We start from the raw sequence: 24,248 nt of genomic DNA, 5'->3' as shown, positions 1-24,248 counted from the left end.
CCCTTGGTAGCAACCCAGTAGGACCCCAGTGGGCTTCCTCTTGGTATGACTCAGCTGTCACCCAGCTCTCCCAAGCAAACATCATTGTCCCTTCTGCTCTGCTCACCAGAGACCCACTGGGTAGCCTTCCCAGGAGGTTTGGAAAGCCTGCTAGAGCAGAAAGGAAGGAAGAGGAGACCACCAAGCGTTCTGAGAAGGTCATATCGGCCTTGTGACCTGACTCAGATCTGACTCTCTGGGCTTCCGTTCCCTTATCAAGACAAAGAAGAGAGGGGTGGACTTGAGACCTCCATGCCTTAGGAGTTTGGGGGTGCCCCCCTCACAAAAGCTGCCTACAGGCCTGCTGAGGTCACATTTTAGAACACCTAAGAGGTGGGATCGTCTTGTTTCCTGGCCTGCGAGCATGTGCCCAAGCCAGCTCTCTAGCCCCTGCTGAAAGGAAGTCTTCAGCAAGCCTGGCTTCCTCTGTTCTTCACCAGCCTATGCAGCCTTGGACTAGATCCTGGAGACCGGCAGTTCAGCAGCTGTCCACCAGAGGGCAGCCCAGGATGGCATATGCAATAGCAGTCAGGCGTGTCCAACCCAGGTTTTCCAGAAACCCTGATAGTTCCCGGGCACCCTGAAATGGAAGCAAAGCATAGTCAATTTGATTAGAGGGGGGAAAGCCATTTTGGTGTCCAACGGGACCTCGTGATAAAGCCTCCAAGGTGGCGTTCCTCCTTGCCAGGCTCTCCTACCCAGGACAATAGTGGGGTCACCGAGCTCTCTGCTGGCACTTGTGTCCCCTCACAAATCCCTGGCTGGCATGATTGCCAGGTATCTTGCCTTCTGTCCCTGCCAGCTGATAAGGGTGCACGTGTGAGCTGACATCACCAGGAGTCTGGTTTGAAGTCGGCTCAGGAGGGAGCCGTGCAGCTGGGATCTTGCTCCGAGACAGGCTGTGTGGACACTGGTACACCACTCCCACCAGCTTTAAACCGCAGCGGTTCCCAGGCATGCCATGCCCGGCTCGGCCTGCTGGCTCCTCTCTGAGTATGATTCCCTTCTTCCTCTGCTCTCATGTCTCCTCCACACCTACCCACCTGGTGATCTCTCAGCTGGTCCCCAGCACACTTCATCTCAGGACTTACAGGACATAGACCTCAGATGGCACCCCTGCCTCTCCCCACCTCTCCCCTGCATCATCTCCCCCCACTGGCTCCCGCTGCACTAGGCAGAAGAAGCTGCAATTAGAACTGTCAGGCACGCACACATCACAAACAATTCAGCGCAGCCAGGGCCAGAGTGGTTGCCATGGGAACCGTCTGGGGAACTGATGGATTCTGAGGCGTCCTGCGGCAGTTGCCATGGAGAAGGTCTTGATGTTCCCCTGTCTCCGCAGCTCTTTGTCCCCACCACCACCACCCCCTGCAGCAACCCATCCTTGAACTAACAGCTGTGGGTTGCAGTTTTCATGTCCCCTCTTCTCACTGGGGTAGCTGTCCATGGCCTTTTGAAGCCAGTGTTCTCCCACATCCCAGGGTTCATGGGAGGACCTTGCTCAGAGCAGGACGCCACACTCAGGCAATCACTTCCAACCCCCTACACCATCACTTTGACAGAGCCCTGAATCTACTTTACGGAGCTGCTGGCAGTGGAAAGGCTTCTGAAATCACAGCTACCAGAAGGACTGGGCTACTTCCTGAAGTCACACAGTTACCAAGGACAAGAGCAGATGCTGGGGGCTGGGGGGAAGACCCGGCAGCTCTTCCGGCAGTTAAGAAAGAGTACCTGCTCCTCTTGCAGGGGCTGGGTTTGCTTCTCAGCATCCACACGGTGGATCACGGTAACTCCAGTTCCAGGGGATCCAGTGCCACCTCCTGACCTCTGAGAGCACCAGGCACATACATACACACATATATACATACACATACATACATACATGCATGCAGGCAAAAATATACACAAAAAAATAAACGGAATGGGGGTGGGGCACGCTATGGTTTTGGAACTCTGTCTTGAGTTCTCTCCACTCTCGGGCAAACCTCGGTGGCACCACAGACCCGTGACCTAAGATAAACATCACACCCAGAGGAGAATATACTTGCCAGCGCAGGAGGGTACCTTCCCTCCAAGGGCCAGTCTACTGGCTCTGGGTCACAGCCTCAGGACACCATCATAGTAAACAGTATCTGCTACCTCTGATGGCCAAGGCTAGCCCCAAGGCTAAGTCTGGGTTCCAGGGAACATTGTAGGGGAATGGGAGTCTCGAGAACAAAAATGGATATGGAAGTTGGAGCTTCCTCTAGGGCAGGAACAAGCAAGGGTTAAGAAAAGCAGACGAGAATCCGGGACTGAATAGGCGACAGAGTCTGGCAGGCTTGCCTGGGGCAGCAGCAGAGAGCTGTGGCCCAGGCCGGGAGCCGAGGGGAAGTCAGGACCCACTGCCGCTGCTCCTAACCAGGCCTCGCTTCAGCTCCTGGAGCGCCTCTCGGCCTTCTCTAGCCAGGGCGCCAGGTGGCGCTCTCCTCCCTATCCAGCACAGCTCTCCGCCCCCCTGCAGGAAAAGGTGTTTACTTGTTTGGGGGTGGGGTGGATGAGCCTCTGGGGTGGGTCTATCCAAGGTTAGCCAGGAGAGCCAGAGGCCAGCGCCCCTGCCTCTACATCCGGGGGCAGAGCCTCCCTCCACCCCGAATGACCAGCCTCTCTTCTTGGCTAAGCCGTAAGTAGGGGACCTCTAGCCTTCTCCACCTGGGGCTCAGGAGAGAGAGAAGGAGAGAGACACAGAGAGACATTAATCACTAACGGGAACAAAGGCCCCGAAAGGGAATTCCTGGGAGCAGCCACATGAGGCTATTCGTTCTGGGGTATTCCTGCTGGCCAGAGCAGGTTAGAGAGAGCCCAGCGTTTCGAATGCTTTCTGGCGCTTGGCCCCTTGGGTCAGTGAAGACAGTTTTCCCTCCATTGAAGCAGAGAAAGGTCCACCTAGGCTCTGTAGGCCAGGCTGCCAGGCTGTGCCTGCATGTGTGGTGCAGAAGTGCCAACGAGGGGCCATTCTTGTGTCTCCATAGCTCGAGATTCCCTGAATGACACAGCAGGCAGGTAGGGAACTGGAGGTTCAGTTCATCCCAGGCTAGCTCAGGTCCAAGATCTCTACCTGAGCCCCTCCACTTCTGAATGCTTCACTTCTCTCTCCCTAGGGAGTTCTTCACCTCATCCACTGCCTGGGCCTCCCCCCTTACCATCTCCTGCCACACCCTGGGGACCCTCCATTTCCCTTCAGTTTCCTACAAGAACATCTGTCCCTTGGGTTGACAGTTTCCAAATCTGAGTTCCCTCCACCTCTCCCCAAATGCATGACTCAGAGTCCCCCGTGTCCCCTCTGCTTCCTTCCTGGGGACCCTGCTGGCTGGTTCTCAGGTACACCATGGGCTTATCTGCCTCCTTCTAGTATCACCCTGAACTTTTAGGGTCAAGATGCCTGGGGGAGGGTCAACGGAGGATGGCCTCTGAGGGTCAGAGCAGCTGTAGACCTGTCTTCCAGAGGGACATCTCAGAAGTCAGGGCTTTTTGGGATGGTGTCATAGGGCCTGGGAATCTGCATGTGTAGCCAGCAGCCCTCAGCCCTTTCTGTCTAAGCCTGCAGCTGGAGGGGCGTCCTGTATGCTGCATTCCCCGGGGGAACTGCTCTATCTCTTCTCTCTCCTCTGCAGGGAGGAGTCAAGGTTCTCATCACAGGCCCATGGCAAGAAGCCAGCAATAATTACAGTTGCCTGTTTGACCAGATCTCCGTGCCTGCATCCCTGATTCAGCCTGGGGTGCTGCGTTGCTACTGCCCAGGTGAGGAGGCTGTGTCAACGGGGGTTGGGGAGGAAGGAGAACAGACTGTGAGCCAGCCTTGGGGTGACCTTGAGGAAGTCACGCCTTTACTCCGCCTTCCTCAGCTGTGAGGACGCGTGCTCACACAGTCTATTAGAACATCATCAGTTGGGGCTCATGGATCCCGGATCAGCCTGGAATGGTAGGCGTGCACGATGGGGGGTTCTGAAGAAAACAAAGCAAAAGGACTATTTAAAGAACCAATTACTCAAGTGACACATCCGAGATGGAAGATAGGGCCTGGCTGCCCCCTCACACACGCCCCCCCCCCCCACACACACACCAAGGTGAAGGATTCTCCTACATCAGAGCTGACCTCACTCCTGCTCCTGGCCCAAGCCACCCTGAGGCTCAGAGAACTCAGGGCCCTGAGGTCACAATATTGTCTCATTGGGGCACGGAGCAGGTTAAAGGAAGTCAGGGAAGCCTTCCATGTGGATGGACTGTGGGGAGCTGGGGTGTGGGGGCCAAACTAAGAATGAAGAGAACAGGCTCCTTTGAGAGGCAAGCACACATCTATGGAAGCCAGCCAGAAGCTCTGTGCCCTCTGTGCCCTCTGTCTTCTCCCTCCCTCATCCTGGGCTTCAGCATCTATCATCTATCATCTAATTCATGAGGCCTTAGACTTTTCAGCCTGTGATTCTTCAGGTGTCCAGGCCGATAAGTCAGGCACTGACTTGTGACAAACCACAGAGGAATTGATTTAAAGACAATTATAGAAACTGATTTTAAGACATTTATTTGGTATTCATATAATTCATCGTCTATCAAAGATAAGATCAAATTTGCATATTAACAAAATGGAGAGAGTTTGTTTATCTTTCCACCAAATATTAAATCTTGGCTAACTGATATCTGGATTTTATAATCATCAATACTGAGAATATGTCAATTTATATAAATATTAAGTATAAAGTGGTAGAAATTTGACTTTGGACCACTTTAGAGACTGCCAGAAGTTCTGTCCTAACTGTAAGCCAAAATTCATGTCATGATCTTTTTTTTAAATGAAACTCAAATCTGCAACTCAAAAAGCAATCTTGAGCCAGGCGTGGTGGCGCACGCCTTTAATCCCAACACTCGGGAGGCAGAGGCAGGCGGATTTCTGAGTTCGAGGCCAGCCTGGTCTACAAAGTGAGTTCCAGGATAGCCAAGGCTACACAGAGAAACCCTGTCTCGAAAAAACCAAAAAAAAAAAAAAAGCAATCTTGAAAAGCAAACATTGGAATACGATGCAATCCAAATGGACTCGTGTAGTATCTATGTGCTGAGGAGTGATGGGTGGGAATGGAGCTACTGGGTCTCTGTTTTCAAAATTTGAGCAGAGAACTTGGTGTGAGCTACAGAAACACCGCAGTTCATGACAGACAAGTCATGAGGTGCTTCAGGCAGGGCTTGCTGGAGGCATGTGCCAGGACAGTCATGCAGAGCAAAACACATACGTTACATGTTCAGTAAAGACACTAGAGCCAGCATGGACAAGCACAGCCTGGATGGCCTCTGAGTCACTACGCATTTATGTCAAAGTTTTGGTTGTTGAATGCTTAGAAACCTTTCACAACAGCTAAACTTGGTGTCAATGCCGATGTGTTCTATTTGGCAATGTCTTATGGGATCATGTGACCCACGGTTTAGTGAGCTCTGACCTTCTTAGATTGGTAGCGCCGTCTGGCTAACTCATCCTTGACCTCTAACTATAACTACTTCCCGGTTAGCCTGTAGACACCACGAAGGCAGGAGACTGTCTTTCTTGGAGGCTGTTGTGTCCCCAAGGCTAGCAAGGTGCCTGGGGTGCTGGAGATCTGTAAAGAAGAGACTTGGTCTCCTGGAGTCTGAAAGCAGTTTGGAAAACATGACCTTTCTGTGCTTCTGGCTGGGACTGGGAAACCTTTATCTCATTAACCTCCCACATCACCAGCTCTATGGATAGCTCGTCCACCGAGCCTGGGCAAGGGACAGAGAGGCAGAACAAGGAAGATGGGATATCCTATGTTGTCTAAAACCAGAGACAGTGAAAAGGGGGCACTTCCGGCAGAAAGGAGGGTACTTCCAGCAGAAAGGAGGGTACTTCCAGCAGAAAGGAGGGTACTTCCTGCAGAAAGGAAGGTACTTCTGGAAGAGTCAGAATGGGGAAGGAAAGAAGGAACTCCCAGAGAGAAGCAGGCTAACCTGGTCTGTGCAGGCCACCAGGGTTCCCCTGTACTCAGTGTGGTCTCTCCCTAGTGCCTGCCTGTCTAGCTGACCCTGTCCCCCCTATTGCAACAGTCTGGAACTTACAAACCAACCTCTCCTCTTCCCCGACCTCTCCCTCATCTCCCTCCCCCTTCTTCCTCTCCCCTCCTCATCTTCCCTCTCCCTCCTTCTCTCTCTTCACCTTCCTTTGCAACCCACCAGATCAGAATGCTCTGCTCTGTGGGGTTGGCATCAACTGTTCAGCTCAGTCTAGCATCCTCTAGGATGTCATGCCTGGTGCCTATAACACACACACGCACACACACACACACACACACACTCACTCACTCACTCACTCACACACTCCTTGCTGCTGACCCAGCTCTCACCAGCTCCAAGGTTGGCTCCAGAGGTACCCAGCCCCAGGTCCTCCCAGAACCCTGCTAAGATTGGACAGCAGCCATCCAGATGGCTGTCCTGGGCCGAGGCAGCCTTGCCCATCCCAGGAGGGATGGCAGCATACTATTAACCTGTCCACTCGGCACTTGCTGTGGGAAGGGACTTGGCTGGCCTATAAATAGATGCCACATCTTCCCGTACCTGGGCTAAATACCTTGCCTCGGGTTCCTGACAAAGGACTGAGCTCTGTATGCCGTCTGAACGGTATCCCGGGTCAGGACCCAGAGAATTCTGGGAGCTAGAATCAGTCCTACCCAGGTTTGTCCTGTCAGTCATGTACCATCTGTGTAACTATACTTTAGAGAATGGTGTTCCTGAACCTTAATCTTCGGAGACCTTCTTTCACGTAGCCAAGAGCATAAAGTGATCAGGGGTCATGAAGCGCTTGCCTCTGGGGCTCATCTCGCAAAGGCTCTTCTAGAGGGAGAATGGGAGAAGGAAGGAGAGCCAGGGTCGTTCTGGTCTCCTCAGGTAATTCGCTCACTGTCCACGCACTTCTGGGTCCCCAGTGCTAATACACAGAGCCCATCCAGGCCACTGTTTTTCCTGGTTCCTGGGGAACTTTAGAAGGGCCGCTGGTCACTTGTAAAATATTCTTTCTCCAACCAGAGACCACAGAACTAGGGGCCGTGTGCCATGGTATGGCTGCTGGACGCCTTCTGTTGGCAGCCAGCCTCACAAAGCATGCCCCATGAGAATACATCGTTTTAACATCCCAACGGAAGCAGGTCCCGCCGGGTGTATTGATCGGATGGTTCATTCGTTCATTAGTTCATCATTTCCAAGTCGATTTGTAAGAGTCTCCCGTTTGCCATGGATTGAGTAGGTTCCTAGACTACGACTGAGACGAAGTCCCAGCCCATAGGGACACCTGACCCAAAAAAGCTTCTAATCCAAAGAGGCTGGGTCAAGTCAGCCAACCGCTTCCTTGGGAGGTGGTGCCAGCTGCTGGGGTCAGCCAACCGCTTCCTTGGGAGGTGGTGCCAACTGCTGGGGGTGTCATCGTGGGGTTTTCTGGAGGAAACTGAGGCCAATCCTGAAGGATAAACACCAGACACCAGAACCAAACTGGCCTTGCCAACACAAAGGGGCTCAGAGGCTGGTGAACACAAGCCAAGCCACCCTAGAGACTGAGATTGGGGAGGGAAGGGAAAGGAAGGGAAGGGAGGCACAGAGAACCCAAATGGCCACTGCCTGGCAGCCTGGGGCAGCTGCCTGGGCAAACCCAAACCTGACAGAGAACAGAGTTCCTCCAAGTTCACACTATCATTGGCTACAGTAGACGCGTGGCCTGGGTCTGCCCTGAGCCCGAGGGAGAAGTCAAGTCAGATCACAGAGCAACGGCAATACCACGGACTAGAAGCAGAAGGTGGAGGAGTCTGCCAGGAAGTCTTCGGGCTCACAGGTCCCACTTGGTCTCCCAGGAAGTCGTCAGAAAGCAAAAGACGAACCACAGAGCGAGCGGTACACATGTCAAAGCAACTCACTTAAAGGAGTTACAGAGCGCCAGAACCGGATCTTGACAGTGACTGGCGTTGAGCGAGGAGAGCTGAACTGACAATGTCTTAGCTATTGGGAGCTGACACTCTGCTACAGGAAGACAGGAAGGAACGAAGGAATGGAAAGATGCAGCAAGGAGAAGTGGAGAGGGTGTGCCCAGCAGAGGGGGTGTGCCCAGCGGAGAGTGTGTGCATAGGGGAGAGATTGCACAGCAGAGAGGGTGTGCCCAGCAGAGGTCTCTTCTCAGACATGAGGATGCACATCCCCAGGAGGCTGGCAGAAGAAGGGTGGCACAGAGCCAATCTTGGGAAGGGCGGTAGAAGATGTCACAACAGGCAGAGGTTAAGGAGACCGCAGAGGCCCTGAGGCAGGAAGAGGTTGGCCAATGGGAGTCTGATTGTATTGTACTTCCATGGGAAGCCAATGGCTTTAGACAGCAGAGTAGTTTGATCTAAATTATGTCTTTAAAAGATGATTCTGAGTTGATGTGTTAGTTCACACCTTTAATCCCAGCACTTGCGAGGAGGATTTAGAAGCAGGTGGATCTCTATGTTTAAGGCCAGTCTGGGCTACACAGTGAGTTCTAAGCTGCCTAAGGATACATAGTGAGACCCTGTCTCCCCCTTTCCCCCATAAAAAGATTATTCTGAGAGAATGGGTTAGGAGGAGCAGTAACATAAATAGGAAAGCCAGGGCAACTGGGCTAGTGGTGACCTTTAAGGGAGAAGATTCCCCTGGTAAGCTCCTCTAGGGGTGCTCAAGGCAGCCCCCTCCCCAGGTCTACTGCAGCAGGGACAGACATAAGACCAGTGGCTTTGTTGCCTTCAGCAAGAGGCCATCCATCGTGTTGGCAGAGGCAAGGTATGGTCATCAATAAGAGCAGAAGCAGACACAGGAGACTCAGAGAGGAAGTCGAGGAAGTCTGTGGGTCCTGAGCCTGACACCGTGAATTAGCAGGTCCCTCTTGCACTGCATCTCTGGGGATGCTGGGGATGCCTGGGTGTCTGCTACATTCAGCTGTGGTGGCAGTTGTGTAGAAGCCAGGACAGTGACATAGTAGCAGCAACGGAGGGTCCTCCGTGGGGACACTGAATCCAAGATATAGCTTCCCCCACCTGGAGAACAGAGCGCCCTGAGATCACAAGGAAGCGCCCCTCCTCCCTGTTGGTAAACCAGGCACATCGCTAGGAGAGAACAGAGACCACAGTCTTGGACTGTTGCCCAGGGATGTGAGATGGCAGAAGACTCCAAATATCACTGGGGATCCCTATCCAGAGAAGAACCATGGGAGGTTCTCCATGATCCCCAGGGATTGCGTCCTGGACACCTGGGTGGTGATGTCCCCAAGTCCTGCTTTCTATATACACCTCGGTTGGAGAAAGGCCATGGCCAATGAGTCGGGTTTCCCATCGGAAGTGGGATCTGCAGATGTCCTTTGAGGGAAGCCAGAGCTTCACCCTGTCCTCAGGAGCAGCTGACTTGGATGGCTTCCTCATGACCGTAGGCTTCGGAAAGCCAAGAACCTAAACAGTAATATGATCCCCGTGCGTCCTCCCTGGAAGTCAGCCTGCTCCTGCTGGGGGAGGCCCTGAGTATTGGTGTCTCAGCTCCAGAAAAGCAGTTCCCAGAAAACATAACCTGACCCCTATTAGGGGACTGAGTCCCAGCATAACCATTATAGCCTACAGGACATCTTTGGGGACCACAGTGCAGTCCCCAAGAAATCCATGGTAATATCTTGATGGTGTAGCCTCTACCCCAGCAGACTGAGGTCTGTGCCTCCAGTAGACATTCTCTTCTGTTCCTAAAGAGAGCATTACATCCATTTACTCGTTCAGTTGTTGTTGAACCCTGAGTTTGCGTTAGAATACAAGCTCAAGCTTTCCCAAAGTCCTTGGAAGTAACAGTATGCTACAGCACACTGCAGCAGTTCAGTAGCTACCCTGCCCACAGCATCTCCAGATAACTGGGCCACAGTGAGAGCCACAGATGAGACTTTTGCTGTCAGCAGGAAGCCAAGCTCCTAAAACATTGAGGATTTTATATGAAGTGAGTCAGGACACCCGGCAGGAAGGGGTTAAAAAAAGACACAAATCCTCAGATGTACCTGACCCTGGAAAGAGAGCATGGAAGAAGTCATGTGTGCTGAGCTCAGGTCCCTGCCCATTCCAGGCCTCCCAGGAACAGACTGCTAAGTCACAGAGGTTTGTCAAATACGGCGGGCGGCACATGGCGGCGGCACATACCATTAACCCTGGCACTTAGGAGTTGAGACAAGCAGACTCTGGGGGTTTTGAGACCTGCTTGGTCTGTATAGGTTCTAGGCCAACTAGGGCTACTAGCTGGTTATTAACTGCAAGAGCGGTAGTTGGGAGGCTAGCCCTCACCCTGACCTCTCTCTTTCTGCCTTTCAGCCCATGACACGGGTCTTGTGACCCTGCAAGTTGCCTTCAACAATCAGATCATCTCCAACTCGGTGGTGTTTGAGTACAAGGCTCGGGCGCTGCCCACACTCCCTTCCTCCCAGCACGACTGGCTGTCACTGGACGGTAAGAATGGCGTTCTGGTCACCTTCTTGGGCACAGAGGGAAAGGAAATATAAATGTGGAAAAAAAAGAAGGAGCTGTCAGAGATGGGCAGGGACCCGCGCCGGGGTCGGCCAAGGGAGGACCTGCGGAGTCCTCCCATTGACTGTGAGTACACACTACCGTTCAGCCTGTGTCTGGCTACTTGTGAGCCCTATCTTAACTCATCCTCTCTTGGCAACAGATGAAGCATGTGAGGCTGGCTTGCGGCTGTCACTCCTGCCAAGGTGTCTGGTTGAACAAGCTCCCCAGGAGCTGGGAGAGCCCAGCAGCTACTCCAGCTGTGAAGCCCCTTGGGTGATGCCGCTGTATCTCCTACAGGAAAAATCATTGGGGGAAGGGCAGTGGTCCTGGAGGCATGGCCCAGCCCCGCACCTCCAACAAAGGCCTCCTGCAGCAGGCCTTTGTTCAGATGACAGGCTTGGGTGGCCAAGCTATGGACCTGAGCTAAGTAGCCAGGCCTCCTCCAGGAAGCTTGCAACTCCTGACATCCCAGCTTCTTGGCTGGTGTTAAGCCTCTGCCTGGTGCACCTCCTAAGACAAGCCCAGGCTAATAACCATGGCTGAAAGTCCACTGCAAAGGAGGGCGGGGCTTGCTAGCCAAGGAGGGGCAGAGGTTTCCTGAATTGCTGGTCTTGACCTTGAGTTGATGGATAGATTTCTTTCACCCAGGAAACAAAAGAATCTCTGCAGAAAAAAACAATGGGAAAGGTGGGCTAAGGGGGGTCTCAGGGTTAGAAGCTGCCTTCCTTCCCTACCTAGGCATGATACAAGATGCCCTAGAGCTGGGCAGTCCTGGGTGGGGTTTTGCAGAGGGAACAAATACAAGACCTAGCCTAAGTCCCGGGACAGTTTATGGGGTACCTTTGTTGGAAGCCACAGCAATCCCTGAATGTTGAAGGGCTAAGTACCACTCACCCGCAGTAACTGTCAAACTTCAACCTTCCTTCTCCTGTCGGCTGATGGTTCAGACCCTGCTGGGCTTTCTAGAACTTCTCAGTATGTTCAGCCCAACCCTATCCCTGCCCCTGTCCCCACAGCCACAGGGTACCTGGCAGCTGCCTTGGCCCACGAACCCTCCGGGGTTACTTCCAGAGGTGGTTTGGGGTCAGCAGGCATCTGCACCCTGGCAGGGCTGCCGAGGAGCTCCGCGCTGGTCTTGGCAGCATCCCTGGCTGAGGCTGGAGCCAGCATGAGCTGATGACCTGCAGTGTGTAACGGAGAAGGGCAGGGTGACCAGGGGCTCCTGTTCAGGAAATCCGGTTTCAGTTTTGCAGAACAAAATGGGGAATGGAGCAGGACACTCTGCAGAGCCCTGGCTCTCCCAGAGTGGCCCCGTCAGTCTCCCTAGGGTGGAACCCAGAGGTGCTGGGACCAGTGTAGGGTGTGTCCTCGAAGCAGAGTCTCAGGCTAAAGGGTGCCTTCAAACACTCAAAATATCCGCTGGTCCTTGGAAGCCCAGAAAGCCGGGTGTAGCTAGCTAATGGTGCTTATGACTAATGGAAGGAAGGCGGGGGAGGATGCGGAGTGGAGAGTAGCCTGCTGACCTCAGACCTCATAACACACACTCCCAGGTGGGTCCTAGGTCTGCTTCCCAGCAGCCTCCTGCTCCAACACCGAGTTCTCTCTTCGGTAGGCCTCCAAGCTGAAATACCTCCAGCCTCTTAGCACAAAACAGGAGAGATGGCATTAAGACCTGGGGGCATCTGAGCAACGTTGGCTTTGTGTTACCACCAGGATCCGGTTAGAACCCTAGCTACATGGGTATGGGAACCACTCTTGAGGAACCAGACTACCCCCACCTTACCCCCTGCAGCATTCTCTTTCCCCTGTTCTTGGCTAGCAGTTCTTTCAAGTAATGGGAGGAGATAAGAGGTGGGGTCAGCAGGACTGAGATCCCACCTGACTGAGAATTTGGGAGCTTCCGGGCGCTTCTAGATCTCTAAATGAACGCTACCAGCTTGCCCACCATTTCACTCGTCTGATGGGCCGTGGGGGAGGGGAGCAGCGCCGAGACACGCCAGGGGCATAATCTGCCCCAGCGCTGGAGACAGCTGAGACAGTAGCAGGAGGGCGGGGGTCTCCCGGCCTCCTGCCAACCGGTTGGCTTGGCAGCGAGCTTTGTGTGGAGACAGAAGCTACAGCGGCCAGGCGGGTAAGCATCTCCCCTTCACTCCCTCGCGTCACCATTCCCTGCCGCGCCACGGCCACTGGGCACCTTCTCCATCACAGCTCACCAAACAGCAGGGACGTGTGTGCAAAGGCGGGGGTGGGGGTGAGGAGACTGCAGCACCCGGAGATCTGGGGCAACACGGGCGGGAAGCGCGCACGCGATACACACATACGCCCTCCCCATCACGCGCGCGCGCACACCGCCGCAATGCGGGGTCTTTTCGCGCAATAGCTGGTGACGCGGGTCCCGTGGGGTTTCAGTGCACGCTGGCTGCCGCAGAACGGCGGGTGTTCTTAAGAAGAGCGCGCAGCCGTTCCTGGCAGGGAAAGCGGAAAAGCACTGTGATTGAGGGCTGGTAGCTTTTCAATCCTTCCCGGCGTCGCACTCCTCCGACTCTGGAGAGTGCTCTTTATCCTTCCCCTGCCTCAAAGCCCGGGACTGTTTGGGGGACAAAGAATTTCAGTCTTTGCTGCTTTAGAACAATGGACTTGTTTACCAGATTCAGGGCCAGGTGGGGGCGCCCGGTCCCGAAACGCAGACCATTAGCGCGCACTAGGCGCGTGCACGCAGCAGCTGCGGCTCCGCCTTTGTCCTCGTCGCTGTCTTTGTCCCCGCTGCAGTCTTTGTCCCTAATGCTCAGTTTTGTCTGCTACGCAGCTTTTGAATGTGCAACCCCACCCAGCAGAAAGCTTTTTTTCCCCTCTAGGTGGGGTCCTGTGGCTCAGGATTTAACGTCCCCAAACCTCCGCTAAGGCAAAGCAGAGAATAGGCTTGCAGAAGGGGGAAGCGCAGATGCCACTGCCGAGAGCCTTCTGAACCACCTTCTCAAGACCTAGGGAGTTTCTCCATAGTACTTTCCCTAACTGGGCGCTGGGGACAAAGGACCACGTCTGCTGAGACCCCATTGCACAGGCAGCCTGTGGTAGTATGCAATGCGTGGTTGAGTCATGATTGCACAGACGCCTGTAGGTGCAGACAAGCCTAAGGGAAACCGAGCTTTAATCCACCCTACCGCTCCAAAGCTCCACGGGGGGGGGGGGGGCACTTGAAGGCCAGTTATCAGCCAAGCTAAGAGGGATGGAAGGAGGGAGTGTCCCGGGAAGAGAGGACAGAAGGGATGAAAGGCTCCATCTTTGTCCAGGCTCTGAGTACTCCCAATGTCTAGATCCAGAACAAATGCCCCAGGACATTTGCATAGGACCCCAGGATGGTCAGCAATAGGGCTTGCAAGGGGACACTGCTCCAGACTGGAAGTAGGCAAGCCATGAGGTTTGTTTCCCAGGAGACAGTCTGGTTGGGCTTCTGGGAAGTGTCTCATCTGTCTGCCTTGGGTCCAGTGGATACATACAGCCAGGGCCCCTGCTCAGATCTGTGCTTGTGTCCATAAGGAGAATAAGGCCAGGCTACTCGCCACTCCAGCCCTGGTCCTGAGGGCATGCTAGGCAGATACTCATTAGGCCAGGTAACCTCAGTCCCTAGAGTGGAACCTGTGTGTGTCTTGTCCTTGTTTCTTTGTAACCATCTGATTCTAGAGAACAGTGGGGTTCCCTGCCCCCACTCTCAGCCCTCCTGTCTTCTTGAGCCTCTGTAAGCTGCTTAGATTGTTGCTCTGCTCCTCCAACAGCTGAGAGAACTTGAATAAGAGATGGAAGCAGCTCTCCTGGGCTGGCCACCTGGACAGTCTTGCTGACTTCACCCTAGGGAGGGAGGGACCTTGTCATCTCAGGCAGGGAGGGAGCTGGGGCCTGGAGCTCAAGTTCCAGATCCAGGTGCCTGCCTCCCACGGTGGCCTCAAGCAGGCCAGAAGGCTCCTCCAACCCATAGGACACAGATCGTTCCCTAACACACGTATACACACCCCAACCCCAGCACCCTGGCTTTGGCCTAAAAGAAAAGGTAAGGTCTGGCTTCCTAGTTTAGTCTGGTCTGACCTGCCCTCTGTGCAAACAGATGGGAGAGATACAGCTGCCTCAGAGCTGTGCTGTTGCTGTAAGCAGGTCTAGCCCTGGCATGTGGTCCCCTCCTAGTGGGCTTCTGATCCCAGCCTATGCCTGCCAGGGCTAGGGGTTCACCGAGGCATAGATACATTGCATACAATCCTGAGACTATAGAAACCTCGGGAGCTAGAGGCCCTACAGGTAGTCTAGCTGTGCCAGTTGCTCCTGAGAGGCCTTGGGATGCTTCCTCACCCAGTGGTATTCCAGGGCCTTCCAACGAGTGGACCCAGGTCCCCGTAGCCCAGTTCATGGTCCCCACTGTCCAGTCCACCTGGACATCATACTCATGGGGCCTGCTGGGTAACAGAAGATAGTACACGTAGGTAAGCAGAGACCTAGAACAGTCCAAAGATGTCCTTCCCCACATAATGGAGGAGGAGGAAAAGGTTAATATTGTATATTATAGCATAGAACACAATATTCACAAGAATTTTGTTTGTTTGTTTGTTTGTTTGTAAGAAGGGTCTCACTACGTGTCCTTGGTTGGCCTGAAACTCACAGAGACCCCCCCCACCTCTGCCTTCCAGTGCAAGAATTAAAAGCATGGGCCGCCGCACACAGTCCACAGATTTTTTTTTTTTTAATGAAAAGACAATGGTTAATTGTCTTACCTTAGATAACAGCTTTGAATCCTAACATAGTTAAGGCCTAGAAGCCCAAGATCACTCTGTTCTGCCTCTAGGGAGACTAGACTTCCTGTCACCAGGGCTGGCCAGTAAGTAAGCAAAGACTAGAAAGGGAATAAGGACCCCACCTGGAGCTTTCCCAGTCTACCTGGAGTGAGCTTTGGGCAAACAAAGCCTTGTTAATACATGGGTCTCTGGCTGCTTCCGTGTACAGCAGTAACCTGGGGGACACAGGTCGCAGCAGGGTTGATTTGAGCCAATCTCACACTAGGGTCTTGGAGCTGAGTGGCAGAAGGAGGGTCTTGGGGCTGAGTGACAGGAGGAGGGTCTTGGGGCTGAGTGACAGGAGGAGGGTCTTGGGGCTGAGTGACAGGAGGAGGGTCTCAGGCTGAGTGACAGGAGGAGGGTCTTGGAGCTGAGTGGCAGGAGGAGGGTCTTGGGGCTGAGTGACAGGAGGAGGGTCCTGGAGCTGAGTGACAAGAGGAGGGTCTTGGAGCTGAGTGACAGGAGGAGGGTAAGGAGGAGGAGTGTCCCCTCTGGGTGCGGCCAGTGTCTTCTCCGTCTTGTCAGTCCCTCCTGTTCTTTGTGGGGTCCACATCACAAGTTGGAGGGTGCTGGTAGTTTTCCTTTCTGTTGCTGTGATAAAGCACTCTGACTGAAGGTAACTTAGGGGAGGGAAGAACTTATGTGGCTTATACACTCACGTCATCATTCGTCATCATGGGCGGCCAGAGCAGGAACTCAAGCAGGACCTGGAAGCAGAAACCGTGGGAGGCTTCTCGCTGGCTTAGGCCTGGTTAACTTTCTTTACAGCGCAGACCACTTGCCCAAGAGATGATGTTGCCCACAGAGGGGTGGGAGTTCCCACATCAACTTTCAACCAAGGCAATTCCTTATAGATGTACCACAGGCAATCCTTTAATCTGGTCATCCTTTTATCGGGACTCTAGGCTGTGTCAAGTTGGCAGTTAAAGCTAACTAGGGTAGGTCCAGTTGCTTGGGTCCTGTGCTCTGTTGCGTGAGATTCATGTCTGCATCCAGCTGTGGCAAGCATCTTGGCTCCTGAGGCTCCTAGTCAGCCCATCTCCTGGGACCAAGGGAAAATAACTTCCTGCTGTTCGCATCTGGAGCCACCCTAAGTGGCTTTGTATGGAACTCCTTTCTGTGGCTAAGAACAAGTGTCCCTGCAGCTGATTCACTGCACCTTCCTGTAGTGGTGACAAATAACACCCTGCCAAAAAGGGTCAGTTAGGAGAGAGGACAGGCCCTACAGAGGCCAAAGAAATGGCCATTGCCACTTCAGCCCAGCTGCTTGGGTAGAAAGCCCAGAAATGTGTCATGGAGGAAGCCCGAGGACCTGGTAGAAATAGGCTGCATTGTGGACCTGGCTCCCAGCCATTGGGGGCTGAGTTAACTACCTCCCAAGCCTCTGGGAGAGAGGCTCTGATGAACACCATCAGCCACGCCCCTTTGACTACTACATTCTCCTATGACTGCTGTATAGTTACCATGGATGGCAGAAATAGAAGCCCGAGGTCCAGGGCAGCAAGGGCCAGGCTCCCCTCAGAGGATGTAAGAAGAGTTCACTGTCATCTCAATGGCAGATAGCTATTAACATTCTTTGTCACCCAATACAATGTAGCAGTATAACCCCAGTCCCTCCTCCACTGGCACATGGTCATCTCTCTTCTCTGTGTCTCTGTTTTTATGTAAGGAGCCTCCTAGTCCACTGTGACCTCATTAACTAGCCGTCTCTGGAATTTGGCCCTACTTCTGAATCAGATCACACGCTGAGGTTCCAGTAGGCAATCCAGCACACCAGCTCTTGAGGACTCGTGTCCAGGGGCATCCAGAAGAACACTGTGGCGGTTTGAATGAAATATCCTCCCTGGTTTCTGTCATTTGATGACTTGGTCTTCAGTTGGTAGAGCTGTTTGGTAGGGTTAGGAGGCAACAAGGAGGCCTTGTTGGGGGAAATGTGGGTACTAGGGGTAGAGCTTGAGGCTTTCAAAGCCTTTACCGTTCCCAGTGTCTTCCCAGTGTGTCTGTTCCCTTGTGGTTGAGATGTGAGCTCTCAGCTGTTGTGCTACTGTGCCCGCCTGTTGCCACATGTGATGGTGCTAGACTCATCTCTCTGGGCCATAAGCCCAAATAAACCCTTCCCAAAGTGGCCTTGGTCATGGAGTTTTATCCCAGTAACAAAAAAGTAACCAAGACAGATACCCAGTGTGGTCCTGGCCGTCCCTAGCCGTGCCAAAAGCGAGCTGAGCTGCAGAGAACACAGACGTCCCACAGGGGTTTGATCTCCGTGGGACTCTGACCAGATGTGGTGAGGTCGGCAGTAGGGTGCAGACCCACACTTAGGAGCAGTCTGTAAAGGGAGTGTAGCTCCACACAACAGTGAGCATTTATTTCGTGGACTCTGGGGTATCCACGGAGAAAGCAAGCTACTGCTCGACAATGATGCTCTGCTGGTCCTGGGAGACAGGACAGAAAAGGCATCGACATCCAGTTTCTTGATCCCCCACATCCACGTACCATAGACGTGCGGACAAGCATATCCCTTGCCAAGATCATAGTAGGTCCCTATTGACCACATGACCCTTAAGCCCTCTGACTTCTGCTGATTGGTCCTGCCTCTTTTGAAGCCCCTTTGCCCCACTCTCTCGACCTTCACACTCTCTTCCATCTCCTTTCAACTCCCCTGCCTGTCACCAGCTCCTCCTTCTGGAAGGTTCTATAAGTGCCTATGTAGCTGGCCTCTTTCTTTCTTTGCCCACTTTCCTGAGGACTCAAGCCAGGGTCTAACCTACTCTGTCATCTACCAGTATGTGAGTGGCTTCTTCCTATTGCTATGACCAAGGAAGGATTTCATCCCATCATTGTGGGAAAGGCATGCATAGTAGTGAGACCTTAACATGATGTCCAGTCAGGAGTCAAAGTGCTGAGGCCAGGACCAGAGGCAGCTATAGCATGCAAGACCTTCCCCTAGCAGCCCGCCTCTAGCCAGGCATATCTCAAAAGTTTTGTAACCTCCCCACACAGCACCACTGGCTGGACACTCAGCATTCAAATACAAGAGCACAGGACATTCTGACCACTCCTCAGTATGTCTGCCCAGATCTAGACCTGTCATGTGGCTACCCACGTCCCACGCTTCTTCCTGGCCTTTTCGATGAACCACAGGAAAAGAGTGGGCCCCCTGCTTCCTCCCCTCTCCCCTCTATGCTGCCTCCGGCCTGGTACTTTTCTCTCCTTCATTTCTTTCATGCTTTCTACTTCTCCCCATCCCTAACACCACTGTCATGCAGCTCAAAATAGTTGCGCACGCCCTAGCTTGTCTCCTGGCCTTCTTCCCCTACCCCGGCACTCATTCTTCCATCATCCCGTAAATATGTGCTAAGCCTCTGCCGGGTGCCAGGCACTGGTCTAGGCCCTGGGGAGTCTTAAGTCTCCCAGGGGGTTGTCTTCCAGTGGGGAGAAAGACAAAGGACAAGTTGCAGATGAAAACACCAGCTGGCCTTGATTGCTAAGCAGAAACCTTGAGCAACCTGACCCAGGAGAGGTTCCAGGAGGTGTTTGGGGCTGGGGAGGAACAGAGACACCTGGGAAGGTGAGGTGTTGGGGTGGTGGGGATAGAATTCAACCCACAGGAAGAACATGCTAGGCAGAACAATTCTCAAGAACACGGTCCCCAGGAGGGTGGGAAGGAGCTGGGCATTCTGGTATACCCAAGGAAGAACAAAGGAAGGTGATGTCGCAGGGAGAATCAGCTAGAGTCCAGACACTCCAGTCCACAGGAGCTCTGTCATCCAATGTAGGGAGCTAACACTTCGTCCTAAGGTCAGTAGGGAGCCACCATGGAGGAGGAGCCCGTGTACTCAGGCGTGGGCTAAGTGGGTGAAGGGGTGTGGCCAGGTGTATGTTTAAATAGGTTACATGACACACTCAGGTGTGTTTGCCAGGCCACGGCAGTTGCTGTTTGGAGAATGCACTGTGTCTCCCTCTGCAGGCTCCCTTCCCAGAGGCCAGAGCAGTCCCTTAGGCAACAGGTGCTAGGAGTGACTCTGACAGAGCTTATGACAATCTGCAGAGACACTGGCTCTGAGAGACATTTGGACGTAAACTCAGATGTCCTGCTGGGGTTTGAATGTCTAATGAGGAAGGGGACCGGGTGGGTTGATATCCACCAATGCCACAGTTGGCTTTGAAGGTCTGGAGACAATGGAGAATAAGGAACAGAACAGAGATTGGGGGGTCATGAGTGTATGGGTGGCTATGTGTAATTGCTCCATGAAACAGAATATAGAAAGAGAAGCTGTGGTAACCACAGGCTAGACCTGGAAGTGGTGGTGAACCCTTTAATCCTAGCACTTGGCAGGCAGAGGCAGGCGGATCTCTGAGTTCAAGGCCAGCCTATGTCTATAGAGCAAGATTCAGGAAAACCAGATTTCACAGAAATCTTCTATTAAAAGACAAACAAACAAAAACAAAACGGACCACAGGCTGGCCTAGCACTTACCCATAAACAGAAGAGGAGCTGGTAAAGAGGCCGTGCGGCCAGCAAGGTGGAAGGTGGAAGACGTGGAGGGTGGGATCCCAAGGAGGATGAGAGGAGAAAGCATTTCAATAAGGCCTTAGTCATCATGACCAGTGCCAAGTGAAGAAGGGAAAGAACATCTCAGCCAGGGGGACCCATGTGTTGTTGGAAGAGTCTAGAAGAGTCAGGGGAAGACCAAGCTTAGAGAACTCAAGACTGTGACTGAGAGTTCAGACACCATACTGCCAAGCCTGCCTCAGCTCAGAGCCACAACCTGGGGCAGGGCAACAGAAAGCATGAACCTCTCTCAGGCTGACCTGTACCTCCCACTATTTGCTCCCTCTGCTGCACAGTTGGAGGGGGGAATCCAATTTTTCCTTCTCCTACCTTATCTGTTTGCTAGGTCCGTGAGCAAGAGGAAGGTACCTCTAAGCCCCGCATCTGCCCAGAGTCCCAGAGGGACCCCCCTCCTCACTCTTCCAATCTGGGGTTGATCTCTAACAGGAACAAATGGTGACCATCCCCACTCAAATAGTGTGCTGATGTCAGATGAGAGGAGGCAGCTCTAGTCTCCTGGCCACTGGATGCTGCCGTAACTCAGGGATCCTATCGGTAGGAAGACTGTCCATCAAGTCTGAGGTGTGGCCATCTGACTGGCTTCCGTGGGTTTTCCTAAACCAAGCTCCAATCATATATCTGTCTGAGAAAGCATGAAGAGGCTGGTCTGTAGATCCAGCAGCAGAGAGGAATGGCCCTGAGATCAGGAGCCTGGGGAGCATCAGCAGCAAGGAAGCAAAGAGCAGGATGCAGGTTGGGACCTCTGGAGAACCAGTAACCTTATCTCTCACCTCCATGACACCAGGACATTCCACAGTCTTTGACAGACTGCAGACCAGCTCCCTACATAGTCATGGCCCACTGTAAACTAATGACATGAGAAGTTTAAAAGGGGGGGGGGTTAGTTTGTTGTTGTTGTTGTTGTTGTTGTTGTTAGAACCAGCACAGAATGAAAAGCATAAGTATATGAAAAACAAACCTAAGGCTCACTACCAGGAAGCCTGAGCCCCGAGAAGGCCAGTGACCCCAAACCAAACCACAGCCAACCAAAATGGAAGTCTCTAAATAGTTCCCTCTGCACAATGTCCTCCCTTCCACCAGCATTCCCTTCCCCACCCCACGGCCAAGCATCCCTCAGCCCCGGGAGACAGGAAGGCAGATGAAAGAGAAGCTGGCTGGAAGCTAGCAACATAGGTTAGAGCTTCTTTACTGGGGTCAAGGGTCATGAGAGGTGACCCGGCTGAACAAGCTGATGCTCTTTGCTAACATTTACACCAACAAGAGAGATGGAACCTGACTCCCACTCTGGGCTCGAGATGCCACGTGCCAGCAGATGGGGACAATCCCCAGTGGTGCCCTCTGCGGGACTTTTCTCCTACTGCGACATGAGATGTGTGGGGGTGTGAGTGGAGGATTCCATTCCCACCTTGGTGCTACTTTTGGAGAGTCACCCTTGAGTCAATTCGCTGACACCAGGCTGCACCGACTGGTCTGGGGACACACGGACGGAAGAGCTGCCATTGTTACTGCCCAGCCAGGGCTAACAGCAGCTTTCAAAGTTCATCATGCCCCAGGTATTCATGTAATGCCCTTACTCTGACTTCCCCGCAACCTCCCAGGTCCTTGTGCACGGGGGAGGACTGAGACACCAGGGTGAGCAGGTGGTACAGGGAGCGGAGGATACGGTAGCCCTCCCTTTTCCTCCATGCCATGAGCATCTGTCCTCTCAGTCTCTCCCTGGTCCCTGTGGCGCTGCCTCAGTGTTGTCCCCAGAGCTTGAAGCATACTCTGTCCAGTGCTCCCTCTCACTGCCCCTTGAAGAAAGCCTGCATATCCTGCTTTCCCATAGTGCTTTGTAAATTCCTTCATTAGCAGTTTCCCCTGAACTCATTACTGGAGTAGAGCGTGTTCCCTCTAGCTGCCAGGTGCTGTCCCAGTGCTGGGAATCAGAGCAGGTGCAGCTGGGTTGATGAGGTCCTTGCACTTGCCAAGCCTAAACTCGGGACGCTTCTGATGAGGCAGGGCTCCTGAGTGAGGTCTAGGAGGGATTGGTTTTAGAAATGACCTTTGAAGAGATCAGTAGGAAGAGCAAATGTTGACTCCGTGAAAACAGAAGACAAGAAGATTCCAGGCCAAGGCGGCGTCCACAGGAGCTCTGTGATGGGAGAGAGGTTTTGGTGAAGGCCATGAGCTGGGAGAGAGGTGGTGGGTCTAGCTGGCACTGACCACAGCACTCCAATTAAAGAAGCCCCGAAGTACACATGGTAGACCAGTTAGCCCTTCTGATAAAAGATGGCAGCTCAGAGAAGAGGGCACAGAGTTAAGAAACGAGGAGGGAGGTGACATTAGCACAGCCTGTGGAAGGATTGCCTATGGGCTCCATGCCATTCACCTTGGAGGACTGCTCCTGAGTTTGGTGGAGCTTGATTGAGGGCCCTTTGGAACTTTTGTGAGAAAAGTCAATGGTAAGTGACCATAGACTTCAGAACCCAAGAAAGCTGACAAGCAGGAGATAGGTGTCTGCGAGGAGGTGGTCCTGGATAGAAGGAGGCAGTGAATATGGATGAGATTGACAAGGACAAGAAAATAGCTGAGTCCCAAGGGTTTTTTTTATCTTAATTAGCACTGTAAGAGACGTAGGGATGTAGCAATCCTCAATAATTGGTTCTTCAAGGGATGGATGAGTGGATGAACTGACAGACGGATAGGTGAGCGGGTGATCATGATGGATGAGAAGGGAGATGAGTGGGTAGATGGATGGATTGATGAATAGACAGATGGATGGGTGGGTGGGTGGATAGATAGATAGATTTATGAATAGACAGTTGGATGGGTAGGTGGATGGGTAGGTGGGTAGGTAGATAGATGGATTGATGAATAGACAGACGGATGGGTGGGTGGGTGGATAGGTGGTGAGGTAGATGAGTGGATGGATTAATGGATGGACAGATGAATGGACAAATGGGTCACTGGAGGAGCCCAGTGCTGTCTTTGTACCCTTCATCCCCACGGCTTGTGCTGTAGGTGGGAAAGTAACAGAAAAGCTATTTTGTCTTCAGACCTAGCCACGCTCTGACCATCAGAGAGGAAGGAAAGGTCCCAGGAAAGTCACTGCCTGGCATACTGCCCTCCAGGGCGGCTTCGTTGACCTTCTGTGACACCAAGTACGCATTCAAAGGTCCCGAAGAGCCCTTGATAAATGACGAAAAACAGTGAAGGTTGTTAGTCTCGCCACAGAAGGACCCAGATTACAGTCAGAAACAGCCACAATGCATAAGTCTAGGGGGTTACCAAATACAGAGCTTCCATTTTCTTCTGAGCATGCTGTCACGAGCCATCTTGCTCTCCTGGCACTGATGTATAACGGTCAGAGAGAAGGTATGCTCACCAGAGCTTCAGCCTTCACAGTCTGTGACTCTATCATGCAAGCTCCGGTCAGCTTGTGTATGACACCAAGCCACAACCTCTTGGCCTGGTGTTGCTAACTATCCTGTGATCCAAGAGGGCTTAGAGACCACCTCCCAGGTGAGGATAAAGGCCACATGTCTTCTCCTCTTAAAGTGATGCTCCCTATGTGTCCTTCCCCCCCCCCCCCCCCGTAGATTACATTCTTCTATCTTCGTGGTGGGAAGAAGGAATAATGAAGATCCCTGTGTGGTCACTTATTTTTAAAGCACTGTTGTGCCGCTCATTCATTTTATCCAGAAACATAATGCGAGTGAATATTTTGTCTTCTATGGAGGATATCACAGACAGGACAGCTTAGTTTTCCCTGGGCTTCGATGTGAAATCAAATGAATTCTAGATCATTCTACCTAGATGTGAAATTAAGTGAGAAAATGCAGGTGCCTTGTTAGCCAGGGTTATTACCCTAATACATTACTTCAATCACAACTTTCAATCACTCATCTGTGCAGTGACCCCAAAAAGACCCCGACTCTCACTTCCATCCTACAGACAGCACCCCAACCTGGAGCAACATTCTCTGTTTTGTTAAATGTTCTCCCAAAGGGTCCTTCACTGCGGGAGACTTATGAACAGCTTCTCCGCCTGCCCACCAACTCTCTCTCCCTCTCCTCGAGCTGGGGCCCATGAGCCTGGGGAAAACTAGAACTATTAACCTCTCCTGTGTGGCTGACCTCAACACTGATGGGGACGGACCAGGCTTTGCAAACGGTGGCCAGCTGATAGGTGCAATAGTCAGCCATCTTTTACTGTGGACATAATGCTTAAGGCATATGGTGGTGGTGACACTACCACTGGAAGGCTGGGTCTGGGCTA

At 52.9% G+C, this 24,248-nt stretch overlaps 1 protein-coding gene across 9 annotated transcripts in view; it reads left to right on the top strand.

Moving 5' to 3' along the window:
* The window catches only part of LOC110323791 (calmodulin-binding transcription activator 1), a 229,194-nt gene that overhangs the window by 148,225 nt on the left and 56,721 nt on the right, over nucleotides 1-24,248 (top strand). For 7 of the 9 annotated variants that reach the window (XM_029539866.1, XM_029539864.1, XM_029539865.1 and 4 more), the window contains 2 exons: nucleotides 3,693-3,819; nucleotides 10,404-10,538. In XM_029539866.1, coding sequence (XP_029395726.1) covers nucleotides 3,693-3,819; nucleotides 10,404-10,538 — 262 coding nt within the window. Of the gene's footprint in view, nucleotides 1-3,692; nucleotides 3,820-10,403; nucleotides 10,539-12,555; nucleotides 12,730-24,248 lie in introns of those variants that run through there. The other 2 variants (XM_029539869.1, XM_021201164.2) reach the window with 2 other exon arrangements.

Source organism: Mus pahari, chromosome 6 (assembly GCF_900095145.1).
Source record: "Mus pahari chromosome 6, PAHARI_EIJ_v1.1, whole genome shotgun sequence".
Lineage (NCBI taxonomy): Eukaryota > Metazoa > Chordata > Mammalia > Rodentia > Muridae > Mus > Mus pahari.
The sequence above is the reverse complement of the archived record's forward strand: the minus strand, read 5'-3'. Positions and strand labels throughout refer to the sequence as shown.